Source organism: Callorhinchus milii, unplaced genomic scaffold (assembly GCF_018977255.1).
Source record: "Callorhinchus milii isolate IMCB2004 unplaced genomic scaffold, IMCB_Cmil_1.0 Scaffold14, whole genome shotgun sequence".
NCBI classification, from domain to species: Eukaryota; Metazoa; Chordata; class Chondrichthyes; order Chimaeriformes; family Callorhinchidae; genus Callorhinchus; species Callorhinchus milii.
The window spans coordinates 2,469,130-2,486,724 of NW_024704755.1; the positions used below are offsets into that span (position 1 = coordinate 2,469,130).

The following is a 17,595-nucleotide window of genomic DNA, read 5'->3' on the forward strand; positions in this document are numbered from 1 at the left end:
GTGGTGTGGAGTTCTCTTTCTGTGGCTTTTAGACAAGAATGCCATTTGGCACTTTTCCACTGCAACATCTCCAGCATCAGATGCTTCACTCTTTGTCTTTGGCAAGATTCTGACTCTAGCAGCTAAGCCAAGGGCATGTCATCAAGATTAAACTTAATTAAAAGACCAAAAATCTATAAAATAACAATAACTTGCGGCGCACCATGACTGCTTGCACTATTATCCTTTCTGTTTTGTTCTTCCTCAATCACTCTATATGTCAGGCTCTAGGCTGCTTCTCCCAGAACCTCACATTGCCCGGTCATCAATATGCATTAAAATGGCAATCGTTTTCACTTTAACCCCATAAATGTCACCATTTCCGACTGATACGGAGCAGGATGTCTAGCTCTGGGGGATGATGTATTCCTTAATATCAGATGGAGTGGAGCAGAGAGGTAGAAACCTACTGTATCAAGAGTCCTGAGTGATTTCCATTGAAAATCCCAGTGTACAGTGGCTTAGTGGTCTGAGAAGGGGTTAAAGAAAAATGTGGTTTTAACCTTGTCATTCAGAAACTTCAAAAAAAGGATGCTCAAGGTGAACGGTCCATTGTCAGTGCTCCAAACTGGTCAGAGTTTAAGGATATGAACAATGATTGCGGTTATGTTTCTATACCCCAGATATTTGTTTTTCCAACAGTTTTAAATAAAGAAGGGAACTAAAAGTAAAGTACGTTCTCCGCACTTTGCTTGAATTTTGGGGTTTGGTTTCACGAATCTTATTGGTGCACATTTGTGTTCAGTTACATAACTTAACCGGTCGGTTAAAATACAAACATTCTTTGCTGAATAATAATAATAATAATCCTGGCAGATGATATATTTCCTTATTACATCTTTCTGATGTCTCAAAGCACTTCACAGAATATATTGTATAGGTTGATTGCATATTTTGCGGGAGAAATGCGGCATCCAATTGAGCATAGCAGTGTCCCACAAACAATCATCCGCCAATCGACTAACAACCAGGTTCCTACTTACTGCTCGGTAACCAGAGGCTTGTGGAGTAAGGAAATTTGCCTGAAGCTTCGACCTGCCCAGGAATCGAACCAGGATCCTCTTGCTAGATGTGCACACAATATTTGTTGCAATTGCCTAAAAAACAGTCACTACCCTCACGGTTACCACTGTGAAATTGAGTATTTCAACTTAATAAAGTGCTATAAAAATGCAAGTTCTTCTTGTTGTTCTTAACTCGACGAATGAATAGGTAGGTGCCAATCACGGAATTTTTAATTTTGGTCAACTGGGAGTCTGACACACAAATCCCCATCACTGTTCTTAACACTACCCAGAAGAGTCAGAGAGGTCTCCCATGCCTGCTACCTAATCAATGGATAAGTCCCTTTGTTAGAAATTGTCTCTTCTCAGAGGGACACAGCCGACTTACCTAATTCTAGAAACTATACAGAAAGTGTGAGCGCACATTCCAGTTCTGTAGGTCTTCCTGAAAGGATAGGTTAAGCAGTCTCGGTGCTAAATGATATCCTGTGCTACTGAATCAATGGAAGGTATCCAATGGGTTTGAGTGATATGTGATGGTTTCGTTGGAAGTGCAATTAGCTAATAATTGGACAATTTCCAAACCAGAACTGCAGGGCAAAAGCCTTTAGATATCTATTTTTACCGTTGGGGTGATGTAAAGTCTGAGTGAACATGTTAGCATGAGTGTTGTGTGAGACACCTCTGCACAAGCTGAGGCACATCACTGTCAACAAAAAGGAATCATGGAAGCCAAAACCAACACCAGTGATTGATCCAGCATTAATGTTTGGTCTTCATGGACAGCTCGGAAGCATTCATCATCTCTCTGGCAAAACATCAGCCAAACTTAAACCAACAAAATAAAGTTACCGGATCCGTTCGTTTTCACAGAAGCTGGAAAAATGGACTGAACAAAACGAAATGTCTTGTTTTTTGCCTCATAAAGAATTAATTATGAAACAAATTGACCCCAGTTGTTCTTATCTAAAAGCATGAATAAAAGGCACAATTTTCAGTTGACATAGGAATAATAATAATAATAATTATCTTTGCATTTGATATAGTGTCTCTCAAAGTGCTTCACAGGATACATTTTTTTAACCGCATAGTCTAGTGATTGTGTATTTTGTCGGCAAAACCAGAGCCGCCAATTTGCATATAGAAATTATCCTACAAACTGACACGAAGTGAGTGAGCAATTTTATTTCAGAATCATTATGAATTTTCCAAATAAACCATGCTTGTAACTTCTCAGAATGGATTGTTTCTGGTACTAACTCATGACCATTGGAACCTCAAATTCCAGCTGCTCCGAGCCTGTGAGACCATTTGTGTTCTAAAATTCAAGATCTCACAGAATTAAGAAAATTCTTAAATTCGGTCTCAAGGTTGAAATTTTTTTCCGACAGTTTCTAAAGAGAAACCTACTCCCAAATGCAATTTTTTCAGAGCCCTTAAGCCTTAAATGTAACATTCAAAATCTTACATTTTTAAGGCAAAAACTGTTTCTCGAGCTAAGGCTGAGTCAGTTTTGGGGTCTTTGGAATTAACCTTACTTTCACTGCTGGCTGGGAGTTCTGCAACGGAACCAAACTTAGTTCGTAAAAATGAAAGTGAGGTTAACTAAAGCATGCGCCACTCCCAGGTCCCATAAAACCAATCCCCATCTTTGCTACTGCATTTGAACTGTATTTTAATCAGAGTAATTTATCCCGTACACAAACTTCAGCACAGAAAATCCTTCTCAAATAATTCTGATTATCTTCAAGCTCACTGATTAACCATGGTTACCAGACACGATTGGAGTCGTCGAAAGATAGCACCTCACATTGAAACACAGTACAGCACAGTTCGAGGGATAAGAAATTATTCCTTCTCTGAGCAGAGCTTTGAAGCAAAGATTCTCTCAAGTGACATTAAGGTGAAATTTGCGTTCTGTGCACATCAAATATCCGTTGATTCCCTCTCCCCCAAGTTTTATCAATATATTGACTGACAGTGGGTGTGTTGTGTGGTTGAGGCAGTGTCAAATGCTTTTACTGGAAATCAGGTTGTAACCTGCATTTGTGGCATTTATTGCTGCTGATATACAAACGATTGATTTGTGTTACATAACCACAGATTAGTAAGTAATACACCTACAATGAAGCTTTGTCCAAGCTTCATGGGTGGGTATGTGTGTGCAAGCAGAGTATTTAATTCATTGTAGGTTGGTGGAGAACTTATTATTAATAATAATAATCTTTATATTTGATATACCGTAGCAATATCCCTCAAGCAGCCATGAAGTGAATGACTGACTAATAGTTTGGTGTGTTGGGGGTGGGGGGTGGATGGGGGGGGGGGAAGGGGATTGTTGACCAGGCAAAACCCCCTTCACTGTTCAAATAGTGCAATGAGATCTTTAATGCTCTCTCAGCACTGCATTGGAGCAACAGCCTGGACTGTTAGCTCAGAGTCGTGAAGTTGGGGCTTGAACCCACAAACCTTCTGTCTCGGAGGCAAGAGTGCTACCAAGTGAGTCAAGCTGACACAGTGAGATGGATTTAAAATATTAAGAAGTAATAAGTTACCTCTTTAAAAAGCTGCTCTGTCATGTTACTGGTACAATAACTGTTTCTCTCCTCCTTCCCGCCCATTTTAAAAATGAACCCTTCCAGTGAATGAGGTGGTAGGTCATATCATGAATAAAGAGAACATGGCTGGCATTCAAACAATCACATTCTCTGTAAAACAAACAACCCCAAACAGCGGTCTCCAAGGGAAGCCACAGTATTACTTTATATAGACCACAAATGGGTCAATTAGAAATTAGCGTTGATTTGGCACAATATTTAACAGGACGGAATAACCTCGAGCCAGATGTTGATACATAATTGGAGAGACGAGCTGCGTCCAGTGCCAAAGCGTAAAGATTCAAGCAAAAAGCGGTATGTTCAGGAAGGCGACCTCCAAGTGATCACTGGTAGGAAGTAATTACTGCCATGTGATGAAAGGAGATTGCTTTATTACACATGCTTACAGAATTGCTGAGGTACAAACACAGCCTTGAAAACCACCAACCCAACTTGACCTGAGGCACTTTCACTTGCCTGTCCGGGATGGAGTGATGCCAGACATGAAAGAAAAGGCTTTTATTTTTATAATGCCTTTTCATGTCAACATAATGAGAATAAATATAATTCTGGCATTTGATGTAGCACTTTATCATGTCGTCGAGACATCTCAAAGCCTTTCACAGGATAGACTGTACAGTGAATTGACCACGAATAGCCTTGGAGTGAGTGACCAATTTTGATTTGGAGGATTTATTGGTTAAATGTCTCCAAATACTTCGCAGGCAATTACTGTCAAACGGAGCTACTGTTTTTGTAAGGAAACGTGAGCCACGTGTCACAAAGACATGCAGTGAATGAGAGGATGGTAAAGGCACTGGAATTAGCTCACTTCTCTTCAAATAGTTTTGTGGGATCATTTGACTTCCACCTGAACAGGCAGAGATGGGACCTCAGTTTTAATGTTATTTCATAAAAGCTGGCAACTCTAACAATACAGTGCTCACCTAGTACTGCACTGAAGTGCCAGCCTGGACTATGAGCCCAAGTCCCAGAGCGGGGCTTGAACCTACAACCTTTGGTCGAGAGTGCTACTAACTTTAGACGCAATAAATGGGAGCACTGCATTGTCGGAGGTGCCTTATTGCAGATGAGACATTAAAACCGAGACTCCGTCTGCCTGTTCAGGTGGATGTTAATCGATCCTGTGGCATTACTTGAAAATCGAAAAGAGTTTCTCCCAGTGTCCTGGCCAACAATCCCCGAGATACCCACTTCATGCAGGTTTCTTTGTGGGACATTACTGTGTGCAAATTGGCTGCCACGTTTTAATCCCGTGAAGTCTTAACGCGCAATATCAAATATAAGGTTAATATATGTTAAGAGCAGGCAGTGAATGAGGACAGTGCCAAATGAGATAGTAACTTGGCCAAGAAAGTGTGTTTATACCAGTGTGTGCCAAGATATATCTTAGGTTTTACAAATCAGAATTGAGCCCTCAGTCATTGACTGGTTCTTTCTTCCCTGTTGAAACAGGAAGTCAGGATTCAAAACAAAATCTGCGTGCAGGATTGCTACAAGGTCTTTTTTAAAAAAAAATTTGGGTTTTTTAATTTTGTTGTTTCACCCACAAAATACACAGTCAATCCACTTTGCAATATACTCTGTGAAGCGGTTTGAGACAGCTCAACGACGTGATAAGGGGCTATATCGAACGCAAGAATTATTATTATTATTATTTCCGTGCTGGTTACTTTCAAAGTACTGTGGAAAACGTCTTTCACCTCGAGACCCGACTCCAAATCAACAACTTTTCTGGCTTCAATCAACCCTATATTCTCAAACTTTTCTTTCGTAACTCTTATCTTCGTGTTTTGTTTGAGGGCAGTCGGGTACATACGGAAACCCATCACCATACTTAAGAGTACAGTAAAGCTCATATAAGTCATCAATTGGAATCATAGATTTAATATGACTTTAATATGCAAAGTATGAATTATTGTCAAACTTGGATCGAATATAAGTTCTTGAACGGGACTTGGGCAGATGTGAGACTCAGGTGATTATACGACTTATGGCGATCAGAGGTACGCAAGTTTTACTGTATCCAAACTAGACGGAGAGTTCCACCAGTGTCACCGCACCTCTACCTGGAAATCTCCCTGTCTGGTAGGAAGTGTACTATATGGGGCACCTCAGCCCCCAAGGAGATGGCACCTTTCTCTCTCTTCCCATATTCCGAAGTGTCCCAAAGCATTTGGACCGGTGGCCACGATTTCACGCAGATTAATCACAGCGTTGGGTGACTCGTGTTGACTGTGGTTGGGTCGAGGGCTCTGGGATTGGGTTGACAACACGAGTGAGTGAGTGAGTGAGTGAGTGGGAGATCACTTGCTTTCTTTTACCTTTAATCAATAAAAATCCCGACTTCACATAACCGTTGTCGTTTCATCAGAGCTTCACAGCAAATTGATGGTGAAGAGTCCTTTGGGTGAAATACTAAAGGCAGTGATACCATGAAGAAACAGGGGGAGGCGTAATGACTTGGGATTTCCCCCCAACCCACTCACCCACCCACTCACCCACCCACCCACTCACTCACTCACCCACTCACCCACCCACTCACTCACCCACCCACCCACTCACCCACTCACTCACTCACTCACTCACCCACCCACTCACTCACCCACCCACTCACTCACTCACCCACCCACCCACTCACCCACCCACCCACCCACCCACTCACCCACCCACTCACTCACCCACCCACTCACCCACCCACCCACTCACTCACTCACTCACCCACCCACCCACCCCCCCCACCCCTACCCACCCACTCACACACCCACCCACTCACCCACACACCCACTCACCCACACACCCACTCACCCACCCACTCACACACCCCCACCCCCACTCACCCCCACCCCCACCCACCCCCACACCCACCCACTCACCCCCCCACACACACACACCCACCCACTCACCCACACTCACCCCCCCCCACACACACACACACACTCACCCACACACACACACACATCGAGTGGTGCTCTGTAAACCCCCCCACACCCCCACCCCACCCCCACCCCCATCAGGAAAAGGGCTTTTGCAAAAATTCCCTTTGCCCCAATAAAGTGCAGAGTTTGAAAGTTCCTCTGAATGTGTGATGGTGCCCTCAGCCTCCAGGTGATGAGTGCCAACACAGCTGTGCAGGTAGTGGCATCAGTGTGTGTGGGGGTGTGTGTGGGTGTGTGTGTGTGGGGGTGTGTGTGTGTGGGGGGAGGGAATGGGACACTTTAAGTCGTGATACAAACGAATGCGCAAAGCGACCTCCCAGTTTCGCAATTCGGAACAGAAATATGTACCAGTTTGATTTCTTGTAAAAGGTGGAATTGGGAGGAAAATCCCTCCCCGAAGCCTTCTCTCTCTCTCTCTCTCTATCTCTCTCTGTCTGTCTGTCTGTCTGTGTGTCTGTGTGTCGTGTCTCTGTGTCCTCTCATTGGTGTTTTTTTTTTGGAGCACAGCCCTACATTGGTCGTGTTTCCTTGTCAATTACACGCACACTCACACACACGCACTCACACACTCGCTCCGCCTTCCCCAGAGATGAATAAATAAATACAGTAAAGTATAATCCTCTATAGATCCGACGTGAGATTGTGTGTGTGTGTGTGTGTGTGTGTGTTATTTGGAGGGTGGGAGGGGGAAACCTATCTGATTCGAGAGCCCAGGCAGAGGATCTCAGGGCAAACCCCCCCTCTCCCCCCAAAAAAAGTGTCACCAACAAATCAGAACAGCAAAACCAGACAGTAACACTCACCCCCAACCCCCCCCAAAAAAGTGTGTCCCCCCCTCTACATCTCTCTCTCTCTCTCTGCCTCTGGTTTTACTGTTAGGAATCAACACAGATCTGCGGAACACACACAGCAAAAGGTGAGGAAACTTTTTATTTAAAACACTGTGTGTGTAAAATATACCATCAGAGTGGTGGTGGTGGTGGGGTGGTGGGGGGGGGGGGGGGGGGGGAGAGGGTGTCATCAAATCTTAACTTTAAATGGCTTTACAGTGCGTCTCTCTCTCTCTCTTTCTCTCTCTCACATCGTTTTCTCTCGTTTTTTAATGACTTTAAACGCTGGGTTGGACTTGTGCAAAAAAAAACATCCCCAAAAGTTGCTGTTTGTGTGTTGGTTTGTTTGCTCCAAAGTTGTTTTGTTTGTTAAAAAGTCATCCCCCACCGTGTTTGCCACTTAAATTCCTGAGTGGGGGGATTGCTGGGGTCCTTTTGTACCTTTTCTTCTTCTTGTGTTGTTGTTGTTATGTGTGTGTGTGTGTTTGCTGTTTTATTTAGATTGCATTTTGATCAGGTCCTCTCCCCCCAACTTTTTTTTTGTGGCTGTGTTATAATGGGGTGTTGTTATTGGGGGGTTTATTTGCAGGGAACCAGTTGGGAGAGATGGGTGACAAGAGTGTGTCGGGGATGAGACGTCTCAAGCAGTGGCTGATCGACCAAATAGACAGTGGGCATTACCCTGGTTTGGTTTGGGATGACGAGGAGAAGAACACCTTCCGTATTCCCTGGAAACACGCCGGAAAACAGGACTATATCCAAGAGGTGGACGCGTCGATCTTTAAAGTAAATGCGGGTCTTTCCATCGCTCACTCTCGAACCGCAGTCGTTAAACGTCTCTCTGTTCATTCAAAAGCCTCACCTTTCTCGTTGAAGGGCGATTTTTTTTTGTTGGGAGAAAGCTAGACAGAGATAGAAAGAGAGAGAGAGAGAGAGAGTGAGAGAAAGGTGGGGACAGTTAGAACCAGGTTGCAAATAATAATAATAATTCTAATAATCCTTGCATTTCTCTGCGAAGCGCTTTGAGATGTCTCGAAGATGTGATAAGGTGCTATATCAAATGCAAGGATTATTATTACTATTATTATTATTATTATGTCATTTGAGCTGTCTCACAGCATTTCCCAAAATACATTTATATTGTGAAGTGTATTCACTATACTGTGTATTTTGTGGGCGAAACGTGGCAGATAATTGCGCACAGCAGTGTCCCACAAACCGTCCAGGCTGGTTTTGCAGTTTTTAAAAAAAATTCAACAGTAATAATAATCCTTGCATTTGGTGTAGTGCCTTATCATGTCATCGAGACGTCTCAAAGGCTCCTCGCTGGATAAACTGTAAAGTGGTTTTGAATGAGTGTTTTGTGGGGTGAAGCGTTCAATCCCAACTTTACTTTTAATAATAATAATAATCCTTACATTTGATACAGGGCCTTTCACGTCGGGAAGACATCTTGAGGTGCATTGCAGGATTTACTGTAAAGCATAGTGACTGTGTATTCTATAGGCAAAAGGCAGAAGCCAATTTGCGCTCAGCAATGTCCCACAAACAGCCATAAAATGAACGATCAATTTTATTTGTGAGAGGGGTGGGGATTGTTGGCCAGGAGGCTGGTAGATACTCCGTTCTATTTTTGAATAGGGCTGTGGGATCTGCGTGCTGTTACTTTATTTGGAGCTGGTGTGGGTATCGTGTGAAAATATCTAATAATGTGGGTGTGTATGAATTGGACTGAATTACAAAGATGTGTTTCCGACCATACAGAGAAATAACTGATGTGCTTTGAGCCATCTTGACAACGTGATAAGGATCTGCATCAAATGCAAAGATTATTATTATAACTAACTTCTATGTATATTCAATTATTAAGGAAGGAAAAGAGGTCACACATTGACTTTTAATCCCAGTTGACATCAAATAATGCACAGTTGACAAATCCGTTCTGACCAACTGTTTTGATTCGATGTTTGTCTCATCAGGTCAAGATTTTAGTTCGAAAATTTTTAAGTTCAAAGTTAAAAACTTTAGCTTCACATCTCGGGAGGCGCCCAAGTTTAGGAAGTTAAGCATTTGAACCCTAAATCCAAATAGAGGAGCTTGGCTTTAAAGCGATTAAGGAAACTGCACCATCTGAAAATATAAGTGGGTTATTTTTAATGCTATGTAGAGCGCTATGTTAAGGCATCTGAGAAAGTATTGATTCTGCACTGTACGTGGTTGGAAGGATGGGAAACAATGACAGTGATGCTCAAGCACCTTGGGATGTCCTCCTGATGTGAAAATGCAATTTATTGTTGTTGCTGATATTGTCATTTTTCAATTAGAACACTACAAGCNAAAAAAACCTTTGCTGTAGTCACGGACTCCTCATGTTTTCCCAGTTACCTAATTCACCTCGGACGAACCTCTGAGCCCCGAAATCCCACCGATAAGAACATTTTGGGTTAATATTTAAGGTCGTGTAGGATTGTGAAAAATCTTCATTCCAGTCTTAATTTAGAAGATGTTTTTCCTCCACACCCATTTTCTGGAAACAGAAACCAGCTTCTGAATATAACTGCAGAATTTAAGATTTAAGATTTAATTTAAGAATTTTCCGCAACTCTGAATCTTCTTACATTTTGAGAGAAAGTGGTACCACGGGCTAAGACTGGGTGGAATTTCAGGTCCCGGAGGTGTTGATCTCAGTTTGTAATGAATGGCAGAGGCAAAATAAATACCAGAGAGAACTTTGAACTTGCTGAACTGGCTCTGAAGTGTTCAGAGGCCGGAGGGGTGGGTGGGGGGGGGGGGGGGAGAGGGGGCGGGAAGAGCGTAAAAGATAAATCTAAATTGAGTTCAATAATATCTCTGGGTTACTTATTTTTTAAATTAAATCTCCTGCGATTAATTTTGCTTGTGAGCTTGGAATCCAAGTAGATTAGTAGATTTTTTAAAAAAAAAATGTGGTTACCTTCCGAACGGTTTCCACTTCGGGACTTGAACTCACACAGTTTTGTAGGTGAAATCAACAATTGAGGACCAATGTACCCTTCTGTGGAAAGTAATCTTGTAACGTTTACCACTGATTCTAGCCTAGACCCCTCCCCTCACCATACACACTCACACCTTATTTTCTTCTCCCTTTAACGTTTTGATGTCTGACCGTTCTTATGGTCATCTGCTCCCAACCCCTGGCTCGCCCTCAAGCTCCGCCGCGGTTAAACACTCTTAGACACTGCCACTCCAGCCTGAAGAGCCCTCTATCAATGCAAATTGTTGTTGTTTAAGGCACTGTCTTAAGCCTCTGTACTGGTCGCCAACCTTGATCTCAGCCATTCTTCACGCCTGAGCTTTGACTATGTCAAGACGCTGCGATGCATTGTCACGGAGGCTGTTTCTGCCCTCACTGCCTGATGCCTGCACGTGGGACAGAATTCAGTAGACAGCGATCAACAGTGAAAACCCTGTCTTTAACTGTCTTTAACCCTCTTCCTGGCCGAGAGGGGCGGAGGTCACTTGTGACGCCTCTAACTAAAGACTGACCAGGGAGTCCAACCTTGGAGCCAGCTGCCCGCTGAATCAATAAGGGAGCGGCCTGCAAGGTTTTAAAGCAAGCTGATACTTTCAGCTGTAGGCCGACTAAACACAAACTTTTGCTGCATTAACCTCTCAACTGATATCTCCAAAAGTGCAAAGTTGCAATTTATTGCTTTAAATGCTCTTTTTTTTAAAAAAAAGATACTACAGGAAATGGTTTGAGATCTGTTGCTAACTCGTGATGTATGCTCTGCACTATATTTTTAGGCATGGGCTATCTTTAAAGGAAAGTTTAAGGAAGGAGACAGGGCAGAGCCTGCAACATGGAAGACAAGACTTCGCTGTGCACTTAACAAGAGCCCAGATTTTGAGGAAGCTCTCGATCGCTCGCAGCTCGATATATCAGAGCCCTATAAAGTTTACAGAATCATTCCCGAAGGACAGCAAAAAGGTACGCGGAAAACTGCTTTGAGCTGTGTTTACACAAGATGCACTATCGCCCCTGCCAGCAAGTGAGAGTGGCAGCAATAAACAAAACAAGCAGCATGCTTGCGTTAGGTTGCCAAACAAATTGAGTTCAGACCCATAAAAGATGCATTCAAGATATACGGTCAGCTCAGAGGACACCTGCCTTAGAGGAGAGCAATGAGGTCAAACCCCAGTGTTGGAAAGGATGAACTATGGGGAACTATTAGGGCTGTAGCAAAACTGCCTCAGAGGGAACATTATTGAGGTTTATATTAACAAAATGCTAAATGGGATTAAGAAAGAGATTTGCCAAGTTAGCAGGACAAGAGGACCCCAGGTTCAGGGGTATGAAGAGTAATTTTAGGACAGACACCAAAAGTATTTCTTTTCAGAAAGGGTAATTAGCAGTGGAATGGGTCCCAAACAGCTTCCATCCACATGAAACTGTATGGGAGGAGCTGTAGCTGGTATTCTAGAAGGGAACATAAAGTAAAACTGAAAAACCTTTTTGATCCAAACCTCTTGAATCATTCTGGGGTGGCGGGCTGACAGATATATAATGAAATATCCCTGATGTGTATGCATAGCTTTCTCTCTCTGTGTATTCTGTTTGTTTACCCTGAACTAAACAGATTTTAACCATTTTTGAAACAGGTAAATCTTGCAGCCAGTCTGAGATGGTGGATATAAGCTCCTACCCATCGCATCAGGATGAGATGATGAAGGAGGTAACTATTCTTTCAACCCTAAGTTTATAGTTCAAAGCACCATCCACATAGAACAACCCTCATTGTACTACGGGAAGGGGGAGAAATTCCAGCCGGGTCTAAATTTACTCTGTTGATGTAACATTTCACAGTGGCCAGAATTTGGGTAAGATGTTGAATTCAGTCTTAACTTTGAATTCCATTTTTCTAATACTTCTCAAAAGAAACTCACCAGAAAACTGGCTTCAAACTTAAGGCTGCATTTAAAGCATTCCTATTGGCTCTGAAATGCGAAATAAATAGAGTGAATCTAGATGTGGGTGGAAGCTATATCCCTATGTTTAGTAGTTTGTAGATTTCCAGTTTGAAAGAGCCTCTTGGCTGTTGGTCTGAGCAAATTGTGTATACAGGAGCGCTGGATAATAAGGATACTTGCAATTGATATTGAATGACTTAGAAAAATGATGTTTTTAACCATATCGTTTGTTATCTATCCTAGTTAATAGCTTTGATCGATAATCGTTCATTCTGTTTTGATCCCTTTTAGCAGAGCTTTGTAGATTACAGCGGAATCATCAAGAGAAGTCATTCGCCACCACAGGAGAACTGCACAACTCACCAACAGCAAGACTGGTGGAGACTCAGTGGTTACGAGGGTAAAGGATTTTTTTTTGTATATATGGTATAGACAATAAATACGATTGTGTTGTAAATGAAACTTTCCTTTCATCGTGTGGAGTTTGCAGTACATTTTAAAGCAATGTAGTTAGTGTAGAACAGATGGGAATTCAGGTCACTGCATAACAACCGTCACGGCTTAGGAGATTTAAGAACAATGTGACATTCCTGTCACCTTCCTGCCTATTGCCTATTTTTGTTTTGCTAATCAACCTCAGAACATGCTCACCTTGACACAAATTTCCCCAACCAAGGGAAGAGTGTTGGCCTATCTACTGCACCGTTCCCCTTCAGTTAGTGAGATCCATGCGTGCGAATTAACCTGCCTTTTGTGTCCGCAGTTGCTGATTGTAACCTGTTTGTTCTCCTCCCTTCACAGAGACACCCATGATAATGAGTTATCGCCACGGGTGCGAACCCACGCACTTCAGCCTAGGTAATGAAATGCCTTTCATAGCTCGCTCAGTTGGTTACTTGTGCCTGTGTTGTTAATGCACACGAGAACACTCTATATTTACACAATATAATCAAATCAAATGATTTGCAAATTGACATCCACCTGCATCCATCCGCTCCGCTCTCTCATTGTGTTATTCAGTGCAGTCAAATAAACAAACAAGCAAAAAAATAAAACAATGAATCTACAAACAAAAATAATTTGGCCATTTCAATCCGCGACTGTTTGTGAGGACGCTGCTGTGTGCAATTTGCCCACAAAATACACAGTCAGGTCACTTTAGAGTGTATCCTGTGAAGCGCTTTGAGTCATCTCGACGATATGATAAGGCGCTCTATCAAATGCAAGGATTATTATTGATTATTTTTATATGTTACCATTTCAGGTGCCGAATTTTGCCACATGCTGATCACGTTTTATTATGGAGGGGTGGCCATGTCCCAGGCCTCCATCAGGCAGTCGGAAGGCTGTCGGATCACAGTTCGCCCCATTCCCATTAACGGCGAGATTCCCTACGGCCCTGAGACCATGGAGCCCATCCTGTTCCCAACGACTCAGAAGATCCTCAACCTCCGGCAGCAGATTGTCACCAACAAACTCTTGACCCACTTGGACAGGGGAGTCCTGCTCCTCAGCAATGATGAGGGCATCTACATCAAACGGCTTTGCCAAGGCAGGGTCTTCTGGAGTGGGCCCTGCGCACCCTTCACCGACAGGCCAAACAAGCTGGACCGAGATGCCGTCGTCAAGCTATTTGACACCAAGCTCTTCCTACAAGGTTTGTGCCTTTTGATGCGTTAACTTTCCCCCTCCCTCCCTCCCTCCCTCCTCCGAGCGAAAGTAGACAGAGAAAGAAGTAGAAACATCAGCAATTCAGAGCGAGAGAGAGATCCATCAGTAGGGGTTTTGTCTCAAAAGAGTTTTACATATTAAACAGTACTTTGTTTATTACACCCTTTGCCGCTCAAGTGGAAACCCATCACATTGAAGAGTATCCAAACCAGACATATGTACGTCACCTATATGTGGAAATTTCCCTGTCTGGAACGCGCACTCCCACTGGACCCTGCTTACCTCACATTTGTATTCGATACAGCGCTTTATCATGTTGTCGAGACATCTCAAAGCACTTCACAGGATATATCCCAAAGTAGAGTGACTTTGCTGTATCTTGTACCTAAAGCCGGAGAGTATTAGGGGCAGGTTTGCCAGAGGTTAGGGTGCGGGATGAATGGATGAGGGGGATGGATAGGGGTGGGGCGGGGAGGGGGGAATTTACAAATGTCAATAGGTATAAATCTGATCATGTGCAATGTTCGAAATGGACTAGACTCGTGTTGGTACCATCGCTGCCTGCTCTTTACACCATGTTCATTGTTTCACAGCTTGTCATCTCTACAGCGAAAACCAGATCTTGCTCCCACATCACAAAGTTATTATCTGCTTCGGGGAGGAATATCCGGACTCCAAACCCATCAGCAAAAAACTAATCACAGTGGAGGTAAGGTGATCAGTTCATAAGCACTGGGAGCAGTGTTGACTTCAGTGCCATGTGTTGGGATACACAGTCGGAGCCTGTTCTAACATGCCCCGGTATAGTGCGGGTGGAGGGGGGTTGGGGGTGGGTGTTGAAGCCAGGCCGCACTGGAAGGACAGTTTATTTACGGCTCCAGGCGTTAACTGACTGACTTCATGCATGTGGCACGCATACACTTTGCGCAGGAAGTGAAATCAGCGGCAGCCATTTTTATAACGTGGTGGGGCTGTGTTTTTTTATGGGTGGACCCAACCCATCCTGTTACAACAAGTGTCGTCGGACTGTATGTATGTATGTATTTTTCTTAATGTTTGAGTAAAAGTGAATTTAATTGTTGGCAAACAAAATTCCCTCTTCTCTCACCTAACAGATCGAGCAGGTCAAAGCCAGACAGATTTTGGACTTCTTACATCGCAGAAGGAACTTTGAAAACCCCAATCTACAGATTTCCAGCGAGACGTCAGAGGACAAACTCTCCGGAATTATGCACGAACTCTGTATGACCACCTACGGTAACGCACAGCGAGTGAGTATGGGATAAGACCCACAAAAGGAGCTGCACAAGTTGCTGATTCTGTGCTTCGAGGACTCTGGTGTGAGTGATTGCTTTTCAATGAATGCTAAAAGTGATGCTAAGGGTCTTGAGGCCCGGAATTCTGCCTAGTCTTAGCGCATAGGACCATTTTGTCTTGAAAATTAAGGTGGTCCGTTTTGCCCACAAAATATACAGGCAATTCACTTTACAGTATATTCTGTGAAGCGCTTTGAGATGTCTCAAAGACGTGATAAGGCACTGTATCAAATGCAAGGATCATTATCATCATGGTTCGGAAATGTGGAACATTTTTCTTCAGAATTGACTTAATTTGGAAGCCGGTTTCTTAAGAACTGTATGGAAACCCCCAGCTTCTAAAGGGAGGCTGGAACTGAAGAATGTTCCACAGTTCTGCGCCACCTTAAATATCAAGACAAGAAGGATTCACGGGGATTTCAAGCCAATTGGGAGATTTGATCGTAAACATTGGGTGAAAAGCGCTTTGCATTGCAAATTGATTTTTTCCTAAACAATCTTGTAATAATCCTTGATTTTTTTTGTTTTGTTTTCGTCTTTGTTTTGTCCAGTAACTTTTCAGTTCACTTGATACACACAACGCCCAATTTGCTAACTGTAACTGAGCAGAGTAACAAAATGTTTTACTCAGAATAGAGCAGTGACGTACTTTGCATTTAACTTCACTTTGTTGGCGGTGGGGGGAGGGGGAGAGATAATGGAAAAAACAACCAAACTCTGCAGGATGTATTGGGATAAATAAATGAGTTACAAATAGCTAAACGGAACATGGGCTCGAGATTGTATAACACTTGCCCCCAGGTGCAGCTGACGATCAGTTACTCCCACAAAATGTGGTCTGCAATACATGGTCTGTGACTTACATTTACGCAGTACCTTTTAAGTTTTTTTTCCAAAAAACCCCACTCCTTAAGCGCTTCACAAAATAGCTGAAATGAAAGTGAGATTTTTACAGAGGCAAAGACAGCAATGTCCCACAGACAGGGAGGCGAGCAGGTGAATTTATTTGAATTTGGGGGATTAATTCAGATTTGTGAGGGGGGATTGGTGGGGGGGGGGCGGTCAGGTGTAAAGCAGGCTAATTGGGCAATAGGTAGGTGAAGGCGGGAGAGTTGAAATGCACAGTGTTCCAGGGTCGTTCCACTTCTTACTCACTGAAGATAACCTGCTGTGTTTAAACAGGTGAAAGCCTCCCCAACACACACCCGCACTGATCATAATCAACACTGCTATCAGGGACTTGATGCTTATAAGGAAAACACAGGGAACAGTGCTCGTTTGTAACCAGGGAAAACTTGTATATAAATAGTTCGTACATTCAGGAATGCCCCCAGCTCAGGGATAAACTTTTTTTTCTTTTTGAAAGTCACGTGTTGCACTCATATCCAGGCACAAACCAGTTGATGTCAGTGCTGTGCTGGGGAGTTAGTTCATTGTTGTTCCTTACAGCGATGTACCTCCACAAAGCTTTATTTGGTCATTATTACTTGGCCATCTGTTGGTATTTCAGCACTGATCAGCCAGCTACCATTATCACAGCTAACACTGACATTGTAACCTAACGACTGTTCTCATAATAACCTACATTTCCCCAGTGCTGACAGTGATCAATAACCACATTTTGCAAACATCACAGCGATTTGCTTCACTCACCTCCAATTTACACAGAGTTTGCTTTAATGAATCGTACACTGACATTCCTCTCCTCACTCACCGTCCCCAGCCCCAGGGGAATGGGAGTGAACCCCACCAGCATTGAGCCTCTCCAGCATTGAGCCCCTCCCTATTACTGACATAATCAATACATCACGCTTTTCACCTAGAGACACCACAAACTGCTCATATTAGCCTGTAGACAAAGAAATACTTCCTGGTGTCTGTCCTGAAACCAAAAAAAACAAACCTGTGTCCTTTTGGTCGACTGTTTTGTGGATCCGAAGGCAATGTGTCCTGTTTTATTTTCTCAATTGCACTCAAAAATGTTCTGTACTTCTATACTGCAGTGGGGAGTGATGAGTGCCTTTTTATGAGCCTTTTGCGTTGCATTCAACTGCATGGAACCACACCAGGTGATTGTTAAAAGTATATCTATGTATCGCGAGGGATTTATTCCAGTGAGCTACAGAGTTATGTACAACCTTCTATGTTCCAAACTTCTCAACAAATTTTTTTTAAAAAGGAAAGGTGTTAATGTTGTTACTGTAAATAAAACGCTGTAAATAAAGGCG

General features: G+C 43.1%; 1 protein-coding gene across 1 annotated transcript; it reads left to right on the top strand.

Annotated features, from left to right (window-relative positions):
- The first annotated feature begins 7,104 nt into the window (after positions 1-7,104).
- irf8 (interferon regulatory factor 8) lies at positions 7,105-15,524 on the top strand. The gene is made up of 9 exons (XM_007889234.1): positions 7,105-7,516; positions 8,020-8,216; positions 11,217-11,400; positions 12,072-12,145; positions 12,672-12,780; positions 13,182-13,238; positions 13,645-14,037; positions 14,645-14,760; positions 15,167-15,524. The coding sequence occupies exons 2-9, from the start codon at positions 8,037-8,039 to the stop codon at positions 15,335-15,337; spliced, it is 1,284 nt and encodes a 427-aa protein (XP_007887425.1). The 5' UTR covers positions 7,105-7,516; positions 8,020-8,036; the 3' UTR covers positions 15,338-15,524.
- The last annotated feature ends 2,071 nt before the right edge of the window (positions 15,525-17,595 follow it).